This window comes from Cyrtonyx montezumae, unplaced genomic scaffold, assembly GCF_038088225.1.
Source record: "Cyrtonyx montezumae isolate F1298 unplaced genomic scaffold, pur_monq_1.0 scaffold_15, whole genome shotgun sequence".
Lineage (NCBI taxonomy): Eukaryota > Metazoa > Chordata > Aves > Galliformes > Odontophoridae > Cyrtonyx > Cyrtonyx montezumae.
In genome coordinates this window covers 3,591,093-3,617,349 of record NW_027071881.1, presented here as the reverse complement: position 1 = coordinate 3,617,349, position 26,257 = coordinate 3,591,093, and the positions used below count along the sequence as shown (strand labels likewise).

At 43.3% G+C, this 26,257-nt stretch overlaps 1 protein-coding gene across 1 annotated transcript; it reads right to left on the bottom strand.

The window, feature by feature from the left end:
• Nucleotides 1-1,785: 1,785 nt before the first annotated feature.
• Nucleotides 1,786-26,257, bottom strand: UBE2G1 (ubiquitin conjugating enzyme E2 G1). The gene is made up of 6 exons (XM_065732224.1): nt 25,477-26,257; nt 12,246-12,348; nt 9,366-9,463; nt 8,159-8,337; nt 4,367-4,490; nt 1,786-2,298 (listed from the first exon to the last, which is right to left on the bottom strand). The coding sequence occupies exons 1-5, from the start codon at nt 26,255-26,257 to the stop codon at nt 4,404-4,406; spliced, it is 1,248 nt and encodes a 415-aa protein (XP_065588296.1). The 3' UTR covers nt 1,786-2,298; nt 4,367-4,403.

Sequence of the window (26,257 nt, the reverse complement as noted above, 5' to 3'; positions counted from 1 at the left end):
AATAAACCAAACGTTCTTTGGTATTCAAATGACTTAAAAAAAAGCAGAACCAATAGTTCTGCAGAGTGACCACTTCTTCCATACAACTGTTTCAAGACTAACACTTCCACTCCTCTGCTCTAAGGAACAAAGCAGCTCTTCAAGGGAGCAAACAAGAAATGGAAGTGTGGAAGTTGTGGAGTTTACAGGTCCACCAGCTGTGTACTGAATGTTTCATTCACCAAGACAAGGCACAGAACACTGCTGAACTTGCTGAAAGTAAATACTGATTATCTTCACTTGATGTCAGCTCCATAGATACACTACGGAAAGGGAGAAGTAAGGACAGCAGGGGAGTAACAGCTTATTCCCAATACTTTGTTTAGGAAAAGAATAGCAGCACTGCACTGGGATTCTGCAGTCCCAACTCTGATAAATGAAAAAGGGAAGGCAGCTGGAGGGTAAGTGATTTCCCACTCAGAAACTTCAGACAAGCTTTCAAAAGCAAACCAGTATCAGCTATTGTCTGGATCCTGATGGCACTGAAATGCTGCACACATCTGTTCCCATGAGGAGGCTATCCAGTTAGAGCAAATACAACTAAAGGTCTCTGAAAATAGTTGAGTTACAAAATATATCAATATGAACACCTGTATCACTATATTTCAGTGGCTTTTTTCTTCTTCGTGTCACACAGGGCAATTCTGCAACTGGCAATCACCTTCCTCTCCCAGCCCACCCCCAAGAAAACTGCAATTACATCTTTTTGGATGCACTTTGTTGCACAGTACTCTGAAATGATACCCAGGACACATCTAGCTGATTACTACTGAAGGCTTCTCACACAATATCTCTTAACTCCAGAACATTATTTCTTCAGGGGTTACTCTGCTGTTAACAGCTTTCAACTGCAGCTGAGCTGGAGGATGATCCTCTGGAGCATCCTCATAGTTCCAATAGGAAGAGAGGTTTGCCTTACTTTTTTTTTTAATTTCAAGAATAAATACAGTATGTCTGCTTTAAACACTTAGATAAACTGCAGTCCAACTGCAACTCCCTTTACTGTTTTGATACTGAAGACAGTAAGTTTGACACAGCATTATTGGAAAAAATTATATTTTGGAAGAACTCACTACAGAAGGTGACAGAATTCCAAAAAAATCAAATTACATGAAAATATACATCGCAATTTTCTTTGTACATTAGGTGAGGAAAACTCTGAAGTAGAAGGCATAGAATATGAAGGGCCACAGAAGAGAGAGAAAAAAGGGATAAGGAGAAAGAACTAGTTCTGATACCAAATCCAGAAGTTAGTCATTTGAAAGCCTACAGATGCGCATGCTTGAATTCAATCTTGAGAAAAAAACATCTCCCTCACACACAACCCCCACCCCACAAACAGGCAATGGAAAAGGCAAAAATAAAAGTCACCCATAGAAAGCAGCTTATCCCCATCTCAGACTAGACTAACTTAGTCAACTCAACTTCTGGACAAAAGCGCTCAAGTCCCTTGGAAGGTAAAACCCAGCAGGCTGCTCAAGGGTGCTCCATGGCGTTTTATTGCTATACCCAATTCAAGAAGCATGTGCAATTGGTTATTTTATTAAAAAAAAGAGGGGGGTAAAAGGAAAAAAAAGCACCTTAGGGACTACAACGGTCATCATAAAAGAAGACACAAGTAATTGATAGCAAATCCCTTCAGGGTTTAATTAAGAAAACTTTAAGTTCTGATGAGAGAATAAAAAGGGAGCACATTTCCAAAAAAAAAAAAAACCACAAAAACACAAAACAAAAGAGATACTAAACTTCAGTAACAAGAAATTTTAATTAAGCCTCAGTGGGTCAAAGGAAAATTAAAGTGGGAAAAAGGACTTTAATCCTAATTGGTTTTAGTTTGACATGCTTCACAAGTTGTTGTTTTTGTTTTGATTTTTTCCAAACTGATAGGAAACAACGAATAGGGAAAAAACCTGCTAAAATCTTTAGAATTTACACAGTTCTATTCCTACCTACAGACAGCATTATTTGGTACAATGTGTATTTGTGGATGTACATGAACAGTATATATATTATCCGGATCATGTTGTGCTATGTACACATCTTTACAATTCTTCCTGAAGGTTAAAGCAGTTCATTAGATTTCAAAATGCGTAATCATCTTGTGTTGGCACTTGTTAGGCTCTTGTCAGCATTGATAACTGGCATGTTTTATTGCAGCCCAGTTCCAGCCAGTATTTGCCAACTTGTAACAACAGAAGTCCAGCAATAGGTGGGTAGAGTGCAGGAAAAAAAACAGTGCCATGTTTCTCAATTGGAGACCTACAAAGAAATCACAATTATTAAAACAAAACTGCTCACAAGCCTTGATATTTTAAAAAGGCATCAAGTAGTGATTCAAACTCAAGAAAGGTTCAAGAATATGCTCAAGAATGTTACGTACCTCTATAGAGAAGATGCATAAATCCAAAACCATCACCTGAGAAAGACTTGAGTTAGGTTCAGCCCAACTATCAGATTTTCAGGCTCCTGTTACTTGTGTTGTTTGACCACCACGCAGTGTAAAGGTTTGATTTGGACATATTTCAATATTGATAGATTTATCACTGAAGCTTTTCTACACCACTTCTTATGAATGAGGGATGCTGCTCCAACAGCAGATTGCAGCACAAAATGGAACAGCAGTGCTTCATTAAGCATTAACACCATAGCTATCAAGTCAGACTCTGCTTGTGTAGAAGCTGCCACATGGCCACTTCTCAACCAACTCACTGCTCATCACTTGGGAAGAACCACCACAATTTAGGGAAAAAAAACAACTTTTGCCTTCCAGAAGAGCAATACACCAATTACTTAATACTTGTCACTGTTGCACTGTGGCCAAGTTTAACACAGCAGTAGCAAAGATTAATTAAGGGTATTTGGTTATTCCTTTTCTCTAAGGATGAAGAACTGCCAAATACATTAAAAACTATTACACAAAACCATAGAATGGTTGCAGAAGCCACCTGTTTCCCTCACCTAATCTTTGGTAAGTATTAGCACTTCTCACTCTTGCCCTTTCTGGGAAAGTTCAGTTCAATCAAAGCATTTCTTCAGATTAGAGATACTGTAGTCCAAGTTTGTCACAATGCCTCTGCCCCTCAAAAAGAAATCCTCCAGGGAAGTAAGAAAGCAAGCATCTCCCATGCAACCTTGGTGAAGAAAAGCAACTGTAACTTGAGTTTAAGCTTTTCTAGGCATTCAGACAGTACAACCCTTTGGAACAACATCAATGGAGGAAATATATGGTATTAAGCTTTGTGTGCCAAAGCCAACAGTACACACATTTTGGGCCTCTCCAGCAAAGTGGGTTAGACTAATTTATTAGCCAAATGAAGCATTAAGAAAGAGGAGCTTCAACATAAGTTTCAATTTTGCTTCAGAGAAACAAGAATGAGGAATTATTAGCCAGTTCCTTGGCATCTAAAGATTAAAGTAACCCAAGACCATGTATTTAAAAGCCATGTTTTTAAAAGCCACGTTTTAATTCTGAGCTTTCTACAAGGGCTTCTTGTTGAAATCTACTGAAGAGCACAGGATTGCTCAAATTAGAGTAAGCATCTGAAACAATTAATTTCATCAAAGTATAAATATCACATCAGCTACTCTGAGGTCAAAACTTATCCAGGCTGTACTACAGTTCAATTCTCAAACATTCTAGCTGTCTTTCTGATACTACTTCTAAACCATCCTCAGTGAAAAAGCTGTTTCAGGGCTGCTGAAGAAAACATCACCTTTCTTGATCAAATCTACAATATCTCAAATTCACCCTGATACACTACTAGTGTACTTTCTGTTACAAAAAAATCCCACCACACCAGAAGCAATCTTATCCAAGTAGCTCTTAACAACTGCAGTAATAACTAAGTTAAGATCTAAGAGCAACATGCTACCAATACTTGCAAGAGAAATGCTTTATGTGTATGAAAAGACAGCAAGACAGGATGCTTTTATGATTCAAAAATTGCTGTTCACAACAGTGATCATGAAGGAAGGAGTATTACAACTCCAGTAATCCCTAAGCCTTATTAGTGAAGCAGGATGAATACTGCCAAAAGAGAATTTCAACTCCTGAACAGTATAAATTCAAGAGTACTAAGAAGGTCCACAGTCTAGGTGGAAGGAGCTGTTACTGCATGAGAAAGTTCTTGTTATTTTGTTGTTTTTTTTTTTTTTAAGTCTTCCTTTAGCCATGCAGGCTTTGGTATTGCATACAGCCAAAGAACTCCAGCGAGATCAAGCAGCTGAGAAAAGTAATTTTTCTTTTTGAGAAAAATGTGAGCTTAGCAACATGTAGGCAGAAAAGCCTCAGCTCAGGTAACTAACTTTTCTTTAGAAGGATACTTACCCTGAAAAAAGTGAAGCTACTAGCTGCTGAATAAGTGTCACTCAAAAGCAGTTTCTTGGCTTTTTCTTACACAGCGGGCAACTTTTCTTTTAAATTCTCCATTTCTGTCTTCTCTCCATTCTTTCTGTAATTGAATAGACAGCTTTCAGATGTCAGTGCTACAGCAGTGTACAAGTTCTAGGAAGAATCTTGGTGCTTTATGTTTTCAGCCATTTGCCACCTCATCAAAACCTACATTCATTTACACTCACTGACCTATTCACTAAACACCAGTGACAATCAGAGTAGGGAAGCTCACCATGGTTTCTAATAGCAGCTGCTTGCAAGACAGACTTCTTGGCTTTCCATCCTTCTCCAAGACCAACCTGGCAGCCACTAGGATTTTGCAGTGTCTAGGCTGACATTCATTTACTCCAGCCTGACAAGTTGGAGCAAACTGCAGACCACTACTGTGAGGGGTTACAGAAACTGGCTTGAACTGCAGTGATGAACAAAGGCACACAGCTACAGTACAGCCAGTAGCTATTCCTACCATTTTTCAAGGACAGTTTCGACTCTCTCAAGCCAGGTTAGAAATGCAGAACCATAGTATTCAGAAAAGGCACAGCAGCATATTTAGAAAGAGAAAACTCCTAGTTAGACACGGCTGCACACCATGATGTCCATGAGGAAGACCATAACAGAATGCTCTCAGTGGATCTACAGGGAAGGTCTTCTGACATATCAATTTCAGAACTGCACAGATGAAGAAAAAAGATAAAGATGAACATGAAGGGAAGCAAGAGGGAAGTCTGAGCCCAGATACACACATTAACACAGTATCACTAAAACCCATAAGAAAAAAAGTGAGGTCACTTAAAACTTCCATGCCGGTTTCATTAAATGTTCAGAGGATAGCACAGGAGCAGCACACAGCGGGACTACAGCTAACTGCCTTATGATTCAGCAAGGAAGTAGCAGGAAAATATTTAACAAAATAGAGGGTTCTTTGTCTTATTTTTTATATAAGCAGCATTTGTAAAGGGATGGAGGAAATAATTTATAAAACAATAAATCACTTTTCTGAGGTAACGCTCTATCAGGAAACACTTCACCTCCTGCATGGGCTGAAGGTCATTGCACGAGAGAACTGATACACTTCCCAACAGCCACCACCTCCCAGCTCACCAAACCAGTCAGCATCCTGGAAAGCCCAGCATGTCTGATCTTTCTAATGGAAGCACAAGTGAAGTTACTAATGAGTTTGTCCTCCTTTTTCAGAAATTAATATTGAAGCTTTTGGTTCCTAAGATGGAGATAAGACAGCTTACACAAGTGGTGGGGGAGGAAAAGGCTAAGGCAAAAAGCTTTGAATTAATGCACCCTCCCAGCTTCAGACTCCTAGCATTTTAGTTTCTTCCTCCTTTTTTATACTTGCAGTGCAATAAAGCAAGTGTTCAGAACTGAATAGCAAGTGAAGTTCCCAATCTGACAGCAATCTCTCCAAAACTCTCATTTTAATTTACAAATTAGTTCCATGTGCTTCTCACAGCAGCTACCCAGGCTACTGTCCCTCACCTGTCCCTACTGAAAGAAACAGCATTCCAACCCACGTTTTTCAGTCTTCCAGGAAGCAGCTATTCCCCCTGCTCCTGTACAGCTATGATCTGCCTGTGAACACTGAGTCTTCAATGGATCTAGAAAATGAGAATGCAATTAACAAGAACAAAGTATCTTTTACTAACTGCCAAATGCTTCCGCTGCAGTAAACTAAGTAGGAGCATAACTTAAATAGAAGACTCCTTGATGAGCAGCTGAGAACACAGCATGGGCTGCTGATTCCTTATTACCCTGATGAAGATGCTCTAGTTACTTTGAAGAGGACACACTCTACAGACCAGGAGGAGATGCTAAGCTGCTCAAGCAGCACACATTAAGTTTGAAAGTTACTTGGCAATATCTGATACTGCAGTCAGAAAAACAGTTACTAGCATCCAAAGGATGCATCGGTTACACCTTATTACTGCCTCCACAGTCTGAGATGGATTTTAAGTTTTCACTTTCAGACTGGGGTAGAGAAAGCTGTGTTCCTTTGAAGACATTTTCAACCCTTACCCTATGCTTCAGGGACTGACTTACCAATAGGTAAACAAACACATAGCTTTGCACCTAGCAGTTGCAGGAAAGAAGCAAAGTTGCTCCAAAATCAGCTGGTAGAAATTAGGGTAGAATACAGTAAGATTGGAAAAAAACAAAACTTGATTCTAGGGAGTGATAAGCATAAGTTAGAAGTATAAACTTTCTCCAGTGTTAGGTCAGCTACATTCAACATACATGAGTTTGTTAACTGAGGAACTCTAATTGTACTTTTAGCACCTCATTAATAACCTGCTCCTGCCAATGCTCTCAGGTTTGCCAGCAGAAAACATCCACTTGTCCTGGGTACTTGTTTCTACCAGTAACGTCACACAAGGAGAGTGCCAACATTTAAAACAACCTTAAGTGAGGAAATTCCTTACTACAACTGTGTTTTTCTTACCCCATTAAGTTTGATTCATGAGACTTTTCCCATATTGATTTTTCAGCACAGCTCAACCACCCATGGAAATGCAGCAGAGCAGATCAAAGGCTTCTGGTAGCTAAATCCTCACCGAGTGAAGGCAGAGCTAACTTGACAGAGGGTAGCATACTTCTAGAAAAGCTTGCATCTTCTAATTGCTATCTCCCTTTCTCCTTACTCTCCCAGTTATACCTGGAACTTCTCTTCTGTAAACACCCACGTGCATTAGTCATTGCAAACTGCAATGCAAGAATAATTCAAAGCAAAGTATGTTAGCATATCTCAGATGAATGGGGCCTCAAGTCTGTCCTCCTGCTGCCTTCCCAGAGCTAAGAATTCTTCCTTCCCCACCACAAACAGATATTAGTCTAATTTCTGTTCTGTGAGAAAAGCAGCTATTCTAGAGAACTGAAAGCTGTGTTTATACACTCACGTAGCACAGGCCATACTCCAGAAACACCGTGCTTGCTGCATGAAACACATCAAACACTTAAGACAAAAACATTGCTACAGATTTAAAGTCTTTGACTATACACTGTACTATTCTCCCTCACTCCTTAGCCAGGCATTCGAGCCTAGGGCAGTACTTTCAGACTTAAAGTCAGATGTCCAGAGAAGCTTTCAAGTGCATTCTCTAGGCAGAACAGATGAATCTGCTGCTTTAATGTGTGTCCAAGTAAGGCAGTTTTAAAGAGGTGAATACAAAAGTTCAACACAATTATGGAGAAGTACTCATTTTTCTCCTTCAATTTGAATCAAGTTACATGTACTGCTAACAGGTTTAAAACGTTTTGCTAATTTATTTGAATAACATGAAAATAGGTTCTAGAATACATCAATTTCTGCAGCCAAACTTCACAGCTGTTGTAACTGCTACAGATATACGGCCACATGAAGTTACACCATGAACTTCCATGAGACAAGCACTGAGGTTGGCCTACAGGTACTTCTTTACACAAGTTTATTTGCTACAAATAACTGCATAATTGAATAGGAAAAAGAAAGAACACTGCCTGTTTAGCTTGACAGCATCCTTCCCCTGCATGCTGCAAGACATTGCCCAGAGCTAACTACAGATTGTTTTACAGCACAACTGCTATTCCCAGCAAGAAGGTAGCCTCAGCTCGTGTTATACAAAGTTAGACAAAAAATAATTGCACTGTTTGTCAAACTGCAAGGAAAGTTTTGTGTCAGGTTTACATTTCTAAAGGATAGGCAATTAGCAGACCAAGAAAAAAAAAATCAGATCTTACCGCTGCATCAACATTAGCAGGAGAATCACCATTGGGATCTGCCAGCATAGAAATTACACTAATCATAATAGTTTCCACTGTGTGAATGGGAAGCCAGCGTTCCTCAGGTTTTTCATAGCCATATTTGTCTTCTCCAGGCTCGTGAAGAATGGAAATGCAGACATCACCATTCTTGTCAACTACAAAACAGAACAAGGCATATTTCAGTGATGAACACGCTGGCATTTCTTCAAGATACTTATGGTACTGCTAACCTTCATTCCAGCTAGCCTGAAAACACGGTGGTGAAAATCTTTCCTTTTTTGTAAAGTAATTAAGTGTTGCAGAACTTGATCTGAAACAAGGCTTGGTGAAGTCTTATTAGTCTTAACATCTTAGGGAAGAGGCAGTACATAGGTCAGAAGAGCTTTATTTTAACAACAAGCTGCAACTTTAAGAACTACTTTAACAGTCTTCCACTGAAGTCTTTTTCAGTTCAGTTTAGCAAAACAGGCAGACTTCTTCCAAAGCAAAAGCATCAGTTGGATACCATTGCAATGTACTTCAATATTGCTCCAGTTTCTGGAATCAGAAACTACCTGGCAAGTACTCTGATATTTCCAGAGCTCAAACAGACACAGCACCAAAATATTCTCACTCCCTTATGATGGGGCACTGCACAGGGCTCTTCTCAGCTTCAGCATCTACAGCTACATCAATGATTTGAGAACCTAAAGAACATTCCAGTTGAAAACCCCCTTCCAATTAATTTCACCTTCCATTTATGTCCAGCAGACTAAGAATAACTGAAATTTTAGGAGCTGTCATCTTTAGCAAGAGATGCTGTTATCTCCTTTCATGCTTCACTGGAGGAGGAGAACCATGGGTCTTCTGTACTGAACAGTCAGTAATACAGTAACATGAAGTACTTGAAGGTCCAACAAAAGGCAGCTATAGACATCAAGTTCCTCCTCAGACCAGAACTTCAGACTTGAATATTAAGAAAACCCCTGACCAAGCTGCCAAAACAATGAAACACTCTAGGAGCACTGTCTCAAAGCAGCATTATTAGAAACTTTGCCATGGTTAATTATTATTTCTTTCTGATGTGAATATGACAAAGTAAATACGTTTGGTTTTTTTTCCACACTTCTAGCATTTTATTTATTCATCTTCCTCACACTGTAGTTCTTAATTGCAAAAAGGTTATAACTTTGTGATCTCTTACCATTCGGATGCCAGATCTCTGTGATGAACTTCATTTTTGGTGGCCTCAGTGGGTAGTCTTTTGGAAAAGTCAGATGAGCCTTGAAAACACCACCTTCACTGAGGAATCAAAAATATCTTAGTAGATTTTCTTGTAAACTTTAGCTGAAGGTCAGAACTTACTGATGCACCAAAAGCTCTCAGTTTACCCCCATACAGCTTAAGGTGCTGGCAACTAACAGTACCAACACTTCCGCAAGCTCTGCAAGGAGTTCCTAAATTATAATCCTATCACAAGACATTGCCAGGTCCCCAACACTACATTCATTCTTTCCTGGAATGACATTCCAGAGCAAGAAAAAAGTGACAAGGAATTTGCAAACGTATTATTCTCCCCAGTGCATTTGTTAACAGAGCTATTGCCAGCATCTCCTTCTCAAATACTGCCCTGTAGATACCTGTCTAAAGGAGGAGGAATATAAACACCTCTGTCCTAAGCTCTCAGTATCAACTGAGATAGTGAGTCCAGTGAAAAGTTAAACTTCATGGCTACAGCATTACTCTTTGAGGAGACCTCCAATACCTCTTCAGCTCTGTGCCTGATGGACTCAAAGTGTTCCTGTCATGGTTTTGTGTTTTTTGTTGTGCTGTTGATATCAGTGCAACTTATGCTGCACTACAGTTACATGCTAAACTGGAAAGTAATAAACAAGAAACATCCATTTTTATGTGGAAGTTTATACGTATACAGTCAGGTCCACAATTAAATGAAGTTATTTAGATAACTAGCTCTCAATACTCAGAAATACTCCCTTTGGAAAACTGTGAAGGTCTGCATTTAAAGGAAAGCTTTACAGATGGAATCCTTAGCTAACTTACAACAGTTCTCTTACAACTGCCCTACAAGTAAGTGGAAATGAAGATGGTTACAAAGTCCAAAACTGCAAAGGCTACAAAAACTGGAACAGAACCTCCAAAGGAGATGGTGTAAGATGTATGGCATAAAGATGCTCCTCAGTAGACACTCAGATGAGAATCTGTGTAGTAAGGACAAAGCTGTTCTGCACATTAATTTGTTCTATTTGTAGTGGAGCAAGAGCCAGTACACAGAGCCCATAAGCTATTGAGAAGTTTTACCTCCACTATAAAAAAAACAAAACTACATCTAAATGAATTGATTGCTAAAAGGAAGCAGCAGAGGGGGATGTGAAACCACAGCATTCATTTTCAACAACTTTCAGAAATCCAAGCAAATTCTAAAGAACTCTTCTACCTGGAAAGAATAAGGATTTCAGAAACAACACCAGCTATTTCTGCCTGAAAAATTATGTCCTATACTTCATAGTGGAAAAGTTCTTCCTTCCCTTTTAAGAGAAGCAAACAGACCTACTAGGCTGTACATTATACTCAACCACCCTTCATCAATGTTACTTAAATAAAACTCTTTAATGCTTCACAGTGCATCAATACAGACAGGTGTCAAAGGGAAATTAGCATCATTTTCAACAATACCCCTGATAAAGAGGTCTCTATCAATAGCATCATGCACTGAGATCTAAGTCTTTTTATATATTTATATAAATAAAGCAAATTAAAGAGACTATAAAGAGACTAAGGACAATCAGAAGAGACTTTGGTATCTAACAAGCCTCAAAACAAGCTCAATGCCTTAATGAAGTGGGGAAAGACACTACTACAATGTTTAACATAAGGAAATGGTCTATTGAAAGCACTTTTTGAGAGCATTCATAAAGCCTTGAGAATATAATGGAAACACTACAAGGCTGTTCAGAAGAGGTCAGCAGAAGTTGGAAAATTAGTCTCATCCAAGGCTTGAGAATTACCACATAGTGAGCTTGAGTAGCCAAATCAATTTGATTATTGCACTCAACTTCTTACTCAGATGCCTTCAGACAAAGGTATATGACAATTTGATGTTGGAACTAAAACTGACCTCAAGTGAATACTACTAGAAGGCTTTTTGTACCAGTAATTTACCACTGGAACAGCTTAATAAAGAACAGAGTATATCCTTAATAACTACACTTTAAGCTGACCTCTTGAGCACAGAACCTTCTCCTGGGAGCTAGAAGAAACTAGAAGAAAGGATCACATAGAATCCCTGAAAAACAGAAGTTATTCTCTCAATTAGCCAGAGCTTTGGAAGTTTTTATTTAAAAAGCTCCCACATTACACGTGGGAGATTGTTTCAGATTTATATATATATATATATATATATATATATATGCACAAACACAGCAAACCTCAAAATCCAGGAAAAGAAGTTGCTGTGTAAACTACACAGTTCTGTGAACAAATGCCAATTAAAGAATCCAGTCCTTAGGAGCAAGAACAGAGATTCAAGCTTTTTGAATCCTACTGTGTGAGGCAGGGCCACAATACAAATTTGATCTACATTCAAGTGCTCCAGGTCACGCTGGGAAGTCCTTCAGCAGCTAGCAGTATGAGGGCTGATCTTTCTCAATTTCAGAGAATTGGGAGAAATTGGAGCACAATGGGATTAGCCACAACTACATCCCTATAACCATTTTCCTGCAATGGGCAGAATGAAGCTGGGATGGTTTAAAGTCATACTATTACTCTAGCTTAGCTGATTGTAATTGCACCTGCTTTACTTCAATGTATAGAAAACAAGCTGCCTAAGTGTAGTCTATTCTTTCTCCTCTCCTTTCTAGTGAATGGGATCAGTACTGCAATTTCCCAAGGGATCAAAGCAGTTGACAACTTCACAGCAAACTCAACTATTTAGAAATATTTTACCAGCAACAGAATAGCAGTACCTTAGTCAGTATAAAGACTTTGGTTCTCTACTCACTAAGACCAAGTTGGAGCTAATAAGTAAGAGTTATACTTAAGCTTCTACATGAGCAGCAGTACTTACTATAGTGTGTCTGGAGGACCAATAATAAGGACTTCCCATCGATAAAGATCATTGTCATCTATCAAGCCCGCTGAAAAGCCTTCCACTGGATTTTTGTTGAGCTCTGTGTAGAAAAAAGAATTTAAGAGTAACTTTAGTTGTCTATAGCATTAATTTGCTTGTTTTGCTCAGGTACCTGCAGATCACCAAAACCCCCATGACCCACAGTGATTTGGTATCTGCTGATGGACTTTGGGTCTGGATGAGTACCTTCAGCTCCCTGTCACACAGCTGCACACTGCCAGAGCAGAAACCCACAGTCTGACTCACTATCTGCTGAGCACATTCTGTAAAGGGTCAGAATGTAACTCAGCACCTTCCAACATGCTCTCCTACATATCCAGCAACAGGTGTGCATGCAAATCAAAGATCCTACACATTTTCTGCTAGTGAAAGAATCACACTGCTTCACAAGAACCCTGAGGACTTGCATTAAACTCAAGTGTATTTTTAGCTCCAGGAAGGTGTTAACATGAAAAAAAGTCACACCGTTTTTTAATTTAAAACAACATCCTACTTCCCTTAAATGATCCTTTTCAGATTCTGAAGAGACTTGAGACATGTGCCCAGGGCATTTCAGAGATGATGGCTTACCAAGTTCTGAAACATGCAAAGCTGCATGAAGGGAGCCTACAAGAGCTGTTCGTTTTCCATTTGTTCTACAGTTTCATCCAATAACAATAAGCAAAACAGGATTTAAAGTTTATAGGCGACTCCATATAGTTACTGCCAGATAGGAAGTTTATCTGGAAACAGCTATGCAGAAGTCAAGCCTGGATACAGACCCTACTGACTGCTCTCAGTTTAACTCAGGGGGGAGGGAAGTACAGTATCTAGGGATGAATCTCAAATAAGTTCTCCCTAAAAGTGATGTTGCAGTGGGGAAAAAAAAACCTCAGATTCAGGTTAAAGAACAAATTTAAATGTCACATTATATGAAATGGCAATTCTTGATCCAGTACTCCAAACAGCACTAACTCATGATGAATCTTTGGTGCTTAGGACAAGGGGAGGAGAGAAGATCAGGGTCTGCTTCGTTTTACAGAAGCTACTGCATTCACTTTAAATCCTGCTGCCATTATACAGCCCTTGTTACTTAAAGATGTCACTGTATCCTCCTACAGTCTATATGTTCCTTCTGTGTAGAGCTATTGCTGCTGGTTTTGTTTTGTGCTGACTCCCAGTCATCACAAACTTGAGGTTGTGGAGTTATAATGCAGAAGAACCTGAAGTGAGGGCTTCATACTGTTAAGAAGTTTTTGTTTAGTTCAAACCAGTCTGCCAATGATTTCTCAGTCAGTGTCTGCCAATTACAAATAAACAACTGAAATCATGGTTAAAATTTAATTAAAACAGAAATCAAGCCTTATTCAGATGAGTTTAAATCCAAATACTAAATATGCTCAGCTCACATAAAGGACCGCAATCCCAAAGAGGCAGATAGAGAATGACTTCATTCAGCCATTGCTAATTCAAAGTCATATTTATCCATGGAGATGATTCAATGCTGAAATCCCAAGAAATGTTTCACTTCTTGGCAGCATGTTGGAAGGGCTTTTCTTAGAAGCTACCCAGAGCGTGGTTCAGTCAACAGATGAAGTCAAACACTCACTCTGAGTGGCAGAACAGAGAGAACAGATGTAGGTGTTGAACCAAATTGTATCTACATAAGACAGCACCTAAAGCAAAAAAGTAATACCAAAGCTATCTAACAAACATGCACATTCCAAAGCCAAAGCCTACTGCATAACCACACCTCTGCTAAGCAGGCCAGTGCTCACTGATATCCAAGAGGCTTTGTGGAAACAACTGCATGAGCTTGAATAACAATTCAAGTCAAACTCAGGTGAGAAGAACAGAGAGAACAGGACATCAAGTGACAGTAGCTGCTGCAGGGAGAGCTGCTGAGCTGCTCCCACCCCTCCTCTGCTAACACTGCTTCACATGCCCCTCACTGCCTCCCCCACCACAGCCATCCCATCATCATCACATAATGGAGTTCCTCAGCATCAGTGTATGACTATAACCTGCTTTTTCACTTTGGATTTTATTAAATGCTGTCAACTGTTTGTATAAAATTCTACATTTTTTATCTGAACACTTCAAGCCATTTAAGTCATTCATTAGGACTAGTATTTAATACAGAAAAGTATTCACCATAATGACTACAGGATTCAACAGGGAGAGAGCAAATATTTGAGCACTGCATCCTAAAACTTTCAAGTTTGAAAGTAAGCCCTCAAAACAAAGTTCCCTCATTTCTGCATTTCCTCAAGGGGAAAAAAAAAGTCAGTTTGTTCAAGTCCTGTGAAAACCACTCAAACTCGAGCTGCTCACACTCACTTCCTTATTAGTTGCTAGTTATCTCATCTCCATGATAAGACTAAACAAACCTATCAGAAATTAAGGCTGGACAATTCTGACTGCCTCTGACTGCCCTTGCTACAGGTCCTTTGCAAAGCCACGAAGCATTCAGAACACCACACCATTCTGCAATCCTGCAGCCACATCTTTATGTCCACATCTGTGCTCCCTCCATTTCTTTTTACATCTGTCTCTGCCTTCAGATGACAGCTTCTAAAAAAAAAAACCTCTAGGCCCTTTAAAGCATTTTCCCCCTCCCACAAACTTGATCCCAATGAAAGCCACCTCTTGTACTGATTCATACCTATAACCTCAGATTTTGCAGCACTATGCTGCAAGAGATCTTGGCATCCAGTCTTCACTCCTTCTCACAATACACAGCCTGAGTGGTGCAGCAGGGACAGCCATTGCAGTCACTTTTAAGCTGCTGCAATAAGGATGCAAAAGTAAAGTCTGCTCAGTGAATGTCACCTAGAAAGCACATTTTGTATCTCTTACTGGAGGTGGCACAGGTTTCTGCTTGTAAGAAGTCCTGTTCTCTTTCTACTGGAGTCATACTGAAGCAGTTTTAAGTGGTTACTGCTTGCACAGATACTTAAACTTGAGATATACCAAAGACTATAAGCTCCAGCATCTTCTTTGCAAGATGCATATAGAACTACCTCAATACCACAGATAATCTGGATGGAAGAGCTTGTATGCTGAACTGAAGACCCAACTAACAGCTAGCTGGCCGACTGAAAAGGAAATCTCAGAGAAGTTCTGCACTGGGATGTGACAAACATCATACTTGGCTGCTTTACCACAGGCAGTTATGAGCTGCAACTCATTAAAACCTACAAACACCAAAGCCTCGTTTAATTATTTTCCCTGGATACAGCACACACATATCAGAAGAGCTAACTAGCAGGAGAACCCACTCCTCATGAGCCAGGACCCACAAAGCAGTAACCCTTAGCCCAGCCCCTTATAAACCCACTCTAGAGCGGCACAGGGATGGCAAGGAAGGAGCACAGAGCTGGCTCCCAGCGTGCTGCCAGGCAGACACAGCCACAGCCCACTGACACGAGCTGCTCCGAGGAAAGAAGACACCTGTTCTGTCTGTCACATCCCATCACCCACAGCCCTTAACCACTTAAGGACTGAACTGGAGATTTCCTGGACAGACTCATGGGTGAGCACACCTGATGAAGGATAGATCTGGTTCCCTGCTCCAGCACGAGGGTGACTGCCCAGGCAGGGGCTGCAAAGCACTGCTCACAGGAGAGCCTGTGGATTCAGGGAGAAGTTAGACACCTGGAAAGAACTGCATCCCCCCGGGTTATTTGTCAACACAATTTATCTTTGTGATTTCTTCATTTAACTAGAGACATCCTGTACTTTAAGTGTAAATCTGAGTACATTAACACATCTCCATCATGCCCATACTCAAGTTTCAGTGCAATCTAGTTGCTACTACTATATACTGTACTCTGTTACTTAGTATTTAAACTACCAGAAATGCAGAATAATATTGGCTGAATATAACAAACTTCTATTCCAGGGGAAGGGCAAAAGAAAAGTTTCCTACTGTACTGCAGGAGCAGCCTCAGGTAACTCCACAGCAGCTCGAGCTGCAGCATCTGGGGAAAGGCCCCCAGGCTCTGGGGGCTCTGGGTTCCCCTCATCCAAGTTCTGAATCAAGACAATAGGCCAGTGATTCAACAAAGTTGTTCAGGTCCAGAGTGCACTTTAATGTCCCATGCCTGGTTTCCCACAATCTGCCAGCACAACGCAGTGCTCCCCTGGCAGCTCAGCTCTTCCTAAAGCAGAATCAAGTTACCACCACCTTAAACTTCAGCCAGAACTGTACAATCCAGTTTGTGTTTAGTTTACACCAAGCTACTGACATTCCCACTCTCACTAAAACTGTGTTTATATAGGCTGAGAGACTTTTAGAAACCCAAAAGCAAAACAGCATCAACAAAATGACTAAGCAGAAAGAGCCCCATGGCTACATGTGGCAGCTATGTATGGCATCTGAACTTCTCAGCTGGACGTTCCAGCCAGCCAAACGCTGCATGCAAACACTGTGGAGTTTGAGTTACACTCCAGAACAAAGCTTTCAAAAATACAAGCTTCTGCAGCACTTTTAATAGTCTTCTCCAGTAAGTTGCACAGTGACTGAGTTCTGTGCTGCACAGTGACTGAGCCCAGGACAAAGCAGACTCAGGACAGCCTAAGCCCCAGCTAAGGCTCTGCAGAAGTCACCCTACTGACTCACCATCAGCTCCCAGAACAGGCGTGTAAAGGCTGGATCAGCAGCTTTATTTTGCTATAGATTGCACTTTTTTCCCCCCTTAGTTGCCTTCTGTGAGTCTCAACACTAGCCCAGGAGTTTCTGTTCAGACTGAAAATCCTTCTTCTAGACTCCTCTCCCCACATCCCAAGCTGCAGCTTCCACAGTTATATTAACTGAGGTCAGCTATTATTTCCACTACTCTTCTTCCTGCCTACAAACCCAGCTGCAAGTCTTTCAATCTGAAAGATTAGGGCTGGGCTACTGTCAAGTAACATCATCTCCTCATTAAGAGCACCCCATATTACCTGCTTTCATCATGTTCTGTCTTGCTCCATGAGCTCATCCAAAGCCATCAGTCAAAACAGCATGTGATGCACACATTCCTAGCTGCCACTTCAGCAATGGCAAATTAGATAGCAATTAAGACACAGAACAGTTTTAGTCTCAGAAGAACATTTTAAACTATTGTGCAGCAAGACCAAAGCAGAAGAGATAAACCTGCCTTAAGGATAGGCCTCTCAACCAGCAGATCTAAGCTTTGGCTCTTCAGCATGGCAACCAACCAACTTCCAGGACACTGTCCCCTGATGAGGATGGCACCATTACAGGTGCAGCAAACCTGATTCTCCTCTCACTTCAGGGAACTGGTGGAGGATTGCATTGGCAGCATTAACTTGCAAGCTGCACAATGCAGTCATAGGCAGCTGCATACACTGCTACACCACTGTGCTCTTCAGCTACCACTGCACAGCCTTCCAACGATGCACACAGCAAGGCAGGTTTAAGCAGGACAGAGGACAAAGCTGAGAGGTTCTCACTTGATTTTGGCTTTTAGCCTCAGTAAACCTTCTAAAAACCTTTAATGCTCAGATTAAGGTTCTGCTTAAGGTTTTGAAACACACTTCTCAGCCAAGTTAATACGGAGGCTGAACAAGCCTGTAAAAAAAAAGTGATAGCAAGGTTTAATGTGGGACATGGAGGAGGCAGTACGAGGAAGGAAGAATGGAATCAAAAGGATTAGAAGCTTAGTTCTGAAGTCCAAGCTTGAGAGGAAGCGAACATCTCACCAGGAAGCATCTGGCAAATGTGCCTGGAGTCAGCTGGAACACAGGGCCATATACACCCATCACACTCAGCGTGAGGGAACTGCCATCTTCATTCTGTCCAGTTTTCACTCTTCACAGTCAGAAGTATCAGACAGGTACATGCATCTGTCTACATCTGAGATGCTCCCTCAGCAACATCCACTAGAGATCTTAGCAGGGTAAGCACTTCCCTGGACTCCATGATTATCTCCTCCCAAAGCAGATGTCAAGAACAGGTCAGACAAATCACGTTCTGCAATTGCTTATCTCTCACCTGCAAGGAACCTCAGATATCTACTGCATACACTGCTAGAATTTAGCAAGATAAGTGTGGTGCTAGGAGTCACTCAGTTTGCCACGGATGGCAGGAGAAGTTAAACTGCATATTAACAACAGCCTGAAGTTACTGAACACTCCACCCAAATAATTTCTGAACAATCACTGCATGCATCAGTTATGAAACAGCACAGCTGAACAGACTGAAAAGCACTGGGATCTGCATGGTTCACATATAGGAACAGAACAATCCCACAAGGCCTAACGGAAAGCCTGTTCCACTGCACCGTGCCACAGGGAGACAGCAACATCTGAAGAGTTCATCAGGAACTTTCCTCAGTGTACGTGTAAGTTGGCATACAAGGATCCTTTTCCAGCCTGTTTTATTTTCTCAATTACACAACAGCTTTGTATATCCTAATTTGAACTATAATGTTATTCAGAACTGTTTTAGGATATTTCAGTGACACCTGACAGCACCAAGTGCAAGGTAACCACACCAGCCAGTCTGGCATCTCAGGCATTGTGATGACTGCATGAGGAGGTTTCCCTTAACAGGGCATCATATATGGGCAGACTGCACGTGAAAGCCTTTACCAAGGCCTTCTATCAGTCTTAACAGTAATTCTAAGCCAGCACAAGCACTGCTGATGTTCACCCCAGTAGTTATTTGTATGGAATCCTATTTCATTTACATTGCTATACTTAGTGCTCTTACAGGGTCTGGATATCTGATCCCTGTTCCAGCTGATATGCCTTGGACCCGAGAGTAGGAAGGAGAAGAGAAGAAAGTATGCCCATTTACACTTGCAGGGTAGCCTAGAGCTCAGACCTCCCGGATTTCTTCAGCAACAGACCTTGCCAAGACCAATCCACTGACAGCCACACACGGCTGAAAACTGAAGCACAGAGCAGGTGCAGCATGGTGACAGTACAGGCCTGCAGCACCAAGTGCTGCCCAGATTCTGTTCCCATACAGCAGGACAAAAACAACACAGTGAGTTTCAAGAGCTACGTGCCCTATTTCCTCACCCTAAGCACCTGCTCTTCCTTTTCCAGGCACCAAGCTCTGCACACAGATCAGTTTTTGGTTAGTTCACACTTTCAGAACAGCAGCAACCTTTCAGTTCAGAAGTTTCACTTTACCAGAACCCCATCCCTATGGTGGAAAGAAAAAGCTGTTTTTTGAAATGCTACCATCCTACCCCCTGCACCAACACAGGAAGCTTACTTCTGCAGAATACCTGACATACTTGAAAGACCTTCATAAAACCCCAGCCCTGAGGGTGGCAAACAAGAACACCTAGATTAAAACAAAAGGTTACATCAAGCATTTTAAGGGAAGAAAGATTAGCAGAACACCTATTTGAAGGGAGCATGCTTCATCTACAAAGTTCACTTGTTCTCACACTGCTGGAAACAAGAGCTTTTGGGAAGAAAGTGGTATCAAGCATGGAAAGAACCAAGTAATCCATTCTCAGATAAATGTGCATGTGCTTTCTGAGTCTTGTATAAAACAATGAGATGCAGAAGAACTGAGACAGCATCAGTTACAATTTCAACACGTTTTATTTGAGGACTCCTCACCTCCAATCAGGATCTCATGGAGGAAAAAAACAGTAACCTATGGCAAGTCAACCAATCCTTACAGGTTACACACTTCCACAGCTGATAGCTGTAACACTGAAGCTGCTATCAACAGGTAGATAAGGCAAGGCATTTTGGTAGAATGAGGGTACTTGAAAAATTAGGAATTATTCTAATGAAATAATTTTCTCAACACGCACTATTTTCCTCCTTGTTCTACATCATCTCCAGAGCATCTCCCCATTCCAACATTCCCTTAGAGAGCAGAAATCACTCCACTGTGAGTAGACTTATGGTGGGATGTTACATATACGATGCCCCACTGTGTGTGTATATATATTTGTTTTGGGGGATGAAGGGGAACATAGAGAAGAACTGTGTTTACAGTCAGCCTGATTCCTCCCCTGTGAGGCTGCTCAGCTGGGCAAAGCAGAGCCAAAGGGCTGTGACCACTGTAAGGGGTAACACCACAAAGCAGGTTGTTCCTGCTGGCTCATCCCATTCATGTAACTGGGTGAGTCACCAAGCCCCTCCATTTTGAGGCTTAGCTGAACCTCACCAGAACAGTTGGCATCCCTGAATTTTTGCTCTCGTGATTGTATTCAGCTTATTCACACAACTGAACTCTGAAAAACTAACACATGCATCTGGTGAAGGCAGCCACAAATCGTGTCCGTTGCACTGCTGTGGTGCAACAGGAGTTCACTGTGTACTGTTCAGATTCCAGGCAAAGCAGCCTGTGGTCACTGTGAGCAAGGCAGCTGCTATGGCTCTGTCACACTCTTAGGAGAAAACAGGATTAACTCATCTGCTATAGAGGGTGAGAGCCTATACTGCAAGTGTTGACTTCTATGTAGTTAGCACATATGTTCTGTGTAAGCATCCCAAAAAGCATGGCAGCAATGAAAGCTGATCCTTACAGGTATGATTTATTTTTTATTTTTTTAAGAAAACTGCTATGAAGCCCTACTTTTTAAGTGATACTCAAGTTCCACACATGTAGAATACTGTAACCTTAACTATGTATGGTAATACAGATTATTACTCATCATAAAAGCATACCTCTCCAAGGAAGTTAATAGGAAGGCTTGTATCAGTTTAATACTGCAGCTCAGTACTACTCCAGTGATATCATCTTGTAGACAAACCTACTCTAAAGCAGAAAACAGGCAGTATTCAGCATAAACAAAGGATACCTTCTACTGCCAGCCACACAAGATATTACCATAGACTGAAGTTGAGATGGCCTATCTTAATTCCATAGTTCCCTCAGAATCTACTACCCAAGTATTTTTAAAGAAAATCCTGTGCAGCTGCCAGAAATTCAGCTAGCTCATGTTATACTATGAGATTTTTTCCACACCACTAAGAACTATAGAACTGTCATATTAAGTTATTTAATACATTTCTAACTTAACTTTAAATAAACACTGCTCATTGAAAATAAATTCAGGTACACTTTAGCTTGAAATAATGCTGTTTTGCTTGTGTTTGAGAAAGTTGTTAGTGTGGTTTTTCAGTATCCTAAGATGGAGAATACTTTCAACACAGCAGAACTTCAGCCAAGGAAGGCACGGTTATTCCCGTTTTCAGTGAGCCATGTTTATGTCACAGATGACTCGCACTTCTGGTTCCACAGTACACTGTGATTTAACTACATCCTCCCTATATGATTTCACTGGATGAACTAGACAAGTCTGCCCACTCTAACAAGTCCATGTCAAGAAGGATTTGGCAAAAAGCTTGAATCAAAGCATTCAGAGAAACACCTCAGACTTCAAAACCCTTAGGCTTGACAGCTCTGCAGACCAGAAGGGAAGCTTTACCCTCTTCATTCCTCCAATCCCTGTTTTTAAAGAGGGCAAAGTTTTCAGGCTGTAGGAAAAAAAATGTTTTACCCACACGCATTCCCACACCCACCTCACAGTGTGTGAGCTCCACTGCCCCAGTCCTACACACCCCACACCAATGGGGGTTTTCCACCCCTCAGAAATTCAGAGGGACTTCATATACTTTGTCACTAACCCGTAAGAAGAATGGAGGCCACAGATGTATTTCTCAGTATGACCCAAATGACTTTTTTGGAAAAAAAAACAAAAAAGCCAGAAAAGCTTCACACCACAACCACCACTCATACACCAGTATGAACAGATACATTCTCTGCATTTTAGGATAATTCCAGAAGCTGCTAGAACTTACAATCACGTTGATTTGAGAAGCAGCAACCATTTAGCTTTGCTGATACCCACGCAGGAGGACCTTCCTCTAGCTCTAAGCCTCCACTTCTAATGCCAGCACTGCCTGTGGTAGTCACAGATCCCCACTCAATTTCCTTTAAAACACTCAGAAGAACAACCACCAGCCAACCTAACCCACATTCTGACTACACTGATTTGAACTGCTCTTGTGCCCTGGTGGGGAAAAGCACACATAGATATGAAGCCAGTTATATCAATCTCCTGGCAGTATGGATCACTATCCCATTTGCAGACACCGATCCTACTTAGTAGGAAAAAAAACACAACAAAAACACCCACACCACAAGACACCTAACCTGACATTTATTTTGTGACTGCCGCTGAATATCCCTTCTTAGAGCATTATCAGCATCCAGAACATGCTGCTTAAGACGATGAGCATGTTGTGCAGGCAGTGCTGCAGCACCAGCTACCTGCTCATGTTACAAGCCCTCTTGCTCCAGAGAAGCAAGGAGTCTGTCCTCTCACACTCATTGGAAGAATACAGGACTGCATTGTCAGGCTTTGCTTCATTTACTCCGATAAAACCATTGACCTTAAGTCCCACTGACAAGAAGTCACTATTTGATCTTCACCTTAACAGTCTCCAAAAATGAAAAGAACTAATTGCAAGCGCTACATGCCGCAGACATCTGTTTTCCATAGAATGTCTTTATTAGAAAGCAAAGCATATAGGGAAATCAAGAAAGGCAACAGTTCTGAGAATTCTTTCATCTTTCCTCCTCCTCAGTCTTTTTTCCCCCTCTTAGAAAAGAGAGCAGCTACTCAAGATCTTGTTATATCCTCAACTGCTCCACAACCATAAGGGCTAAAGGCCCCGATCAGCCTCCCTCCAGGCCAAACCAACAGCCCTGCCTTCCTATCTCTCATGGTTTGAGCAATGCTACCTTGACAATGGAGTGACCTCGACCAATTTAAGTGAGTTCAGATGACATAACTCATCTCCACTGCCAGTTTGCTGTCCTCCAAAACCCAACCACTAAGTACAACCCAATCACTCACTGTATTTGATATACAACTCAAAGCTTTTTGTAGCAGAAGGACTGAAATACCAGTCCCAATCAGCAAGAAAAAGTCCATGTTGGCTTTTGTTTTGAGGCAGAAAAAGCAGCGTGGGTATATTTAGAGATGCACTGGAGCTGCTGAGACTTGGGAGAAGACAGCAACAGAGGGGAGGACGGTCAGACCTCACGAAGCTCAGCCTCTGCACTGCACCTTCAAGCAGCCTGTCATTCAGAAAAGCAGTTAGGGCCTAGTTCCATCTCCATTCAGAATCAGCAGGGATTATCAAATATGGAAGAAGTGACATTTTCCTTTTCAGGTCAGTAACTACTCCAGGCTGAACTTCTGAAGAATTGGCAACTCACCACACACTTAGGTGTGTACACTCAACCACTTTTAAAGTATATAAAAATAAAAATCACAAAAACTACATAAAAATGTATATACTTATATACTGATGTATACACTAATTCATATAATTTTTACATTTCTAAGTAGGTGTAAAAAAATAGTACTGACACTAATTAAAACCCAAAGGCCTCACAAAGTGGTTGCACGTTACATGCAAATGGCCACAGCATTTGAGTCAGCACAGTTGACTCAGTACCAGTAATAAGGCAACTGGAACAGCTTACTGGAACAGCTTACTGGTTTCGCCACTGCACATGAAGTTTTCAGAAGAGAGCGAGCAGAAACACTGAGGGCTTAACTTCTGTCTGACACCCTACAAGTCCACTGACACATCCAGCCAGCCTGCATTCAGACAACAGGTTGGTAAATAAGAACTACAGAACCAACAGGTAACGCTCGCTTATCAAATACACCACAGAAAGTCAAAAGTGTTTCTTGCTGTTCCTTTACAGACTTCAGCTAAGTGTCAAGCTTCCTTTCACAGGACACAATTAGTTCAGTAACACAAATTCCAGACTGTATCAGGTTACCAAATGCTTGTCTTTATGAAACTACAGAGCAACTTAGATGCCACATCCTCCCTTGTGCCACCACTTACAGAAAAGAGAACTGTTATAGAAGGGAGGATTTTTGGAGCTCGTGGTCTAAGTCTACACATATTGTTAACCGTGTATATGAGTATGTAGATGCCCTATCACATCAGTAACTTCCATAGTCATTAAGGCACTCCTGAACATGAGCATACAACGAGCAGCAAACTTGTTTTAGCTTTAAAGCCTCACCTGCGAGAGGTTTAAACCCCCCCGCACCAGCGGACGGCCAGGCCCCGCACCGCGCAGAGCTGCACCCGGCGCCACGCAGCTCCCGTTCTCGGTTATGCAACTTCGCCGCGAGCAGAGCCCAGCTGCCCCCACCCCCAAAGCCACTGGAGGCCACAACCCTCCCGCAGGAACCCCCGCGCGGCTGTGACCCGTCCCTCCGAAGCGCGGCCAGAGCTGTATTTGCCCGGCTTTAGGTACACCTAGCGCGCATTGCCTTATCTGGGTATGGAGCAACGCGTTTTTACGTAAGGCGCAGAGCAGCCAGCGGAGCTGCCCGAGGTGCCGGCAGCGCTCCGGGGCGGCGCGGTGCACACGTGCAGTGGGGGAGGGCGCGCTCAGCCCCCGCCCGGCGCCGCCGGCTCCGTGTCTCTTTAAATCTGGCAGCGAGCGACACATGGAGCCGCATTGTGCGCCCCGCCGCCCCACGCATGCGCAGCGCCGCCGGGCCGAGCCAGGTCCCCACCGCGGCCGCAGCCCGGGCACACAGAGGCAGCGCGGGGCCGCCCGCCCGCGACAAAGGGAGGGGGCGCCGCGGGGCACCAGGCCGCCCCTCGTGCCGCTCGCTGCCCGACGCGGGGCCGCGATCATAACAAAGGAGAGGCAGCGGCCCTCCGTCACGGGCGCGGAGCGGGGGCACCTCAGGTCCCCGCGGCGAGGAGAGCGGGGTCCGAAGCGGAAGGGGGGAGGGGGCGAAAACAAACATCGAAGAAATAAACACGTATATAAGCGCTGCAGGACGCCGCTCCTGACAACGCCGCGCGGCCCTCCCCGCCCTGCGCCCGAATGCCGAGACCCCGCGAGGGCCGAGCGGGGCGGGGGGAGCGGGGCCGCTGGCGGGACGGGGACAGCGGAGGAAGCGCGGAGCGCACAAGCGCCGTGCCGGCCCCGCTCCCCTCCCCCCAGCCGCGCTGCCACGCTCCCCCTCCCCCCCCCGGCCTAGTTCCCTCGGCCCCGGGCCGGGCACTGAGAGCGGGGGGGGAAAGAGGGGGCGGTCGCCTCCCCTTCCCCCTCGCGGCCGCCCCCTCCCCCACCGCCCGCCCCGTTCTCCCCTCAGCGCTGTTCTCCCGTCTCCTCGCGATCCTCCCTGCGGGCCGCAGCCGCGGGTACCTGCTAGCTGTCTCCGCAGTAACAAGGCGGACTGGAGCTCCGTCATTCTCCCCCTTTCTGCCCGCGGAGTGAGTCCCGAGGACGGCGCGGCTCCCGGTGCTCCCAGCGCCCGAGGCGGCGGCGCGTGGCCCTCAGCCCGCCCGCCCGCACCGCGCCCGCCGCCACAGCACGCAGGGTCCCTGCCAGGGGCGCGCGGCCGTGGCTCCGTGCCGCCCTCCTCCTCGCCGCCACCTCCTCCTCCTTTCCCCCCCCCCTCCCCGCCAGGAATTTCACTGCACTCCGCTCCGCTCTGCGCAGGCGCACTCCGGGAGGCCGCAGACCCTTCCGCGCCGCCATGCTGGGAGTGGCCGTGGGGCTGGGAGGCGGGGCGAGGCGCGTTTCGGCCGCCATCTTGAGAAGGTCTCGTTTCGGCTCGGTGCCTCGCTGAGTGCGGCGGGTCTCCTGAGGGCGCTTCCTTCGGTGACCCCACGGCTTTCCTCGGTTGCGCTGTGAGGGAGCGGGAGGGGCATCGCCTCAGGCTGCGCTGCCTCTCGGAGCCTCCGGTTTTACACGTTAATTGTTGAAGAAATGCGTTTTCTGGCTGACTGGGTGAGCGGATACTCCCTGCTCTGCTGCGAGGGCTCACTACCGAGGATTTATCCCGTACAAAAGGAAACCTCTTCATTGGTGTTTCTACGAGGAATTTGTGAGCATCAGAATTGGCTTTGCACGGGGAGCAAGAAACCCGGGATGGACAGGATGCTTTTATTAGCAGTGCTGCAGTCTTTTCCCCTGTTGCCAT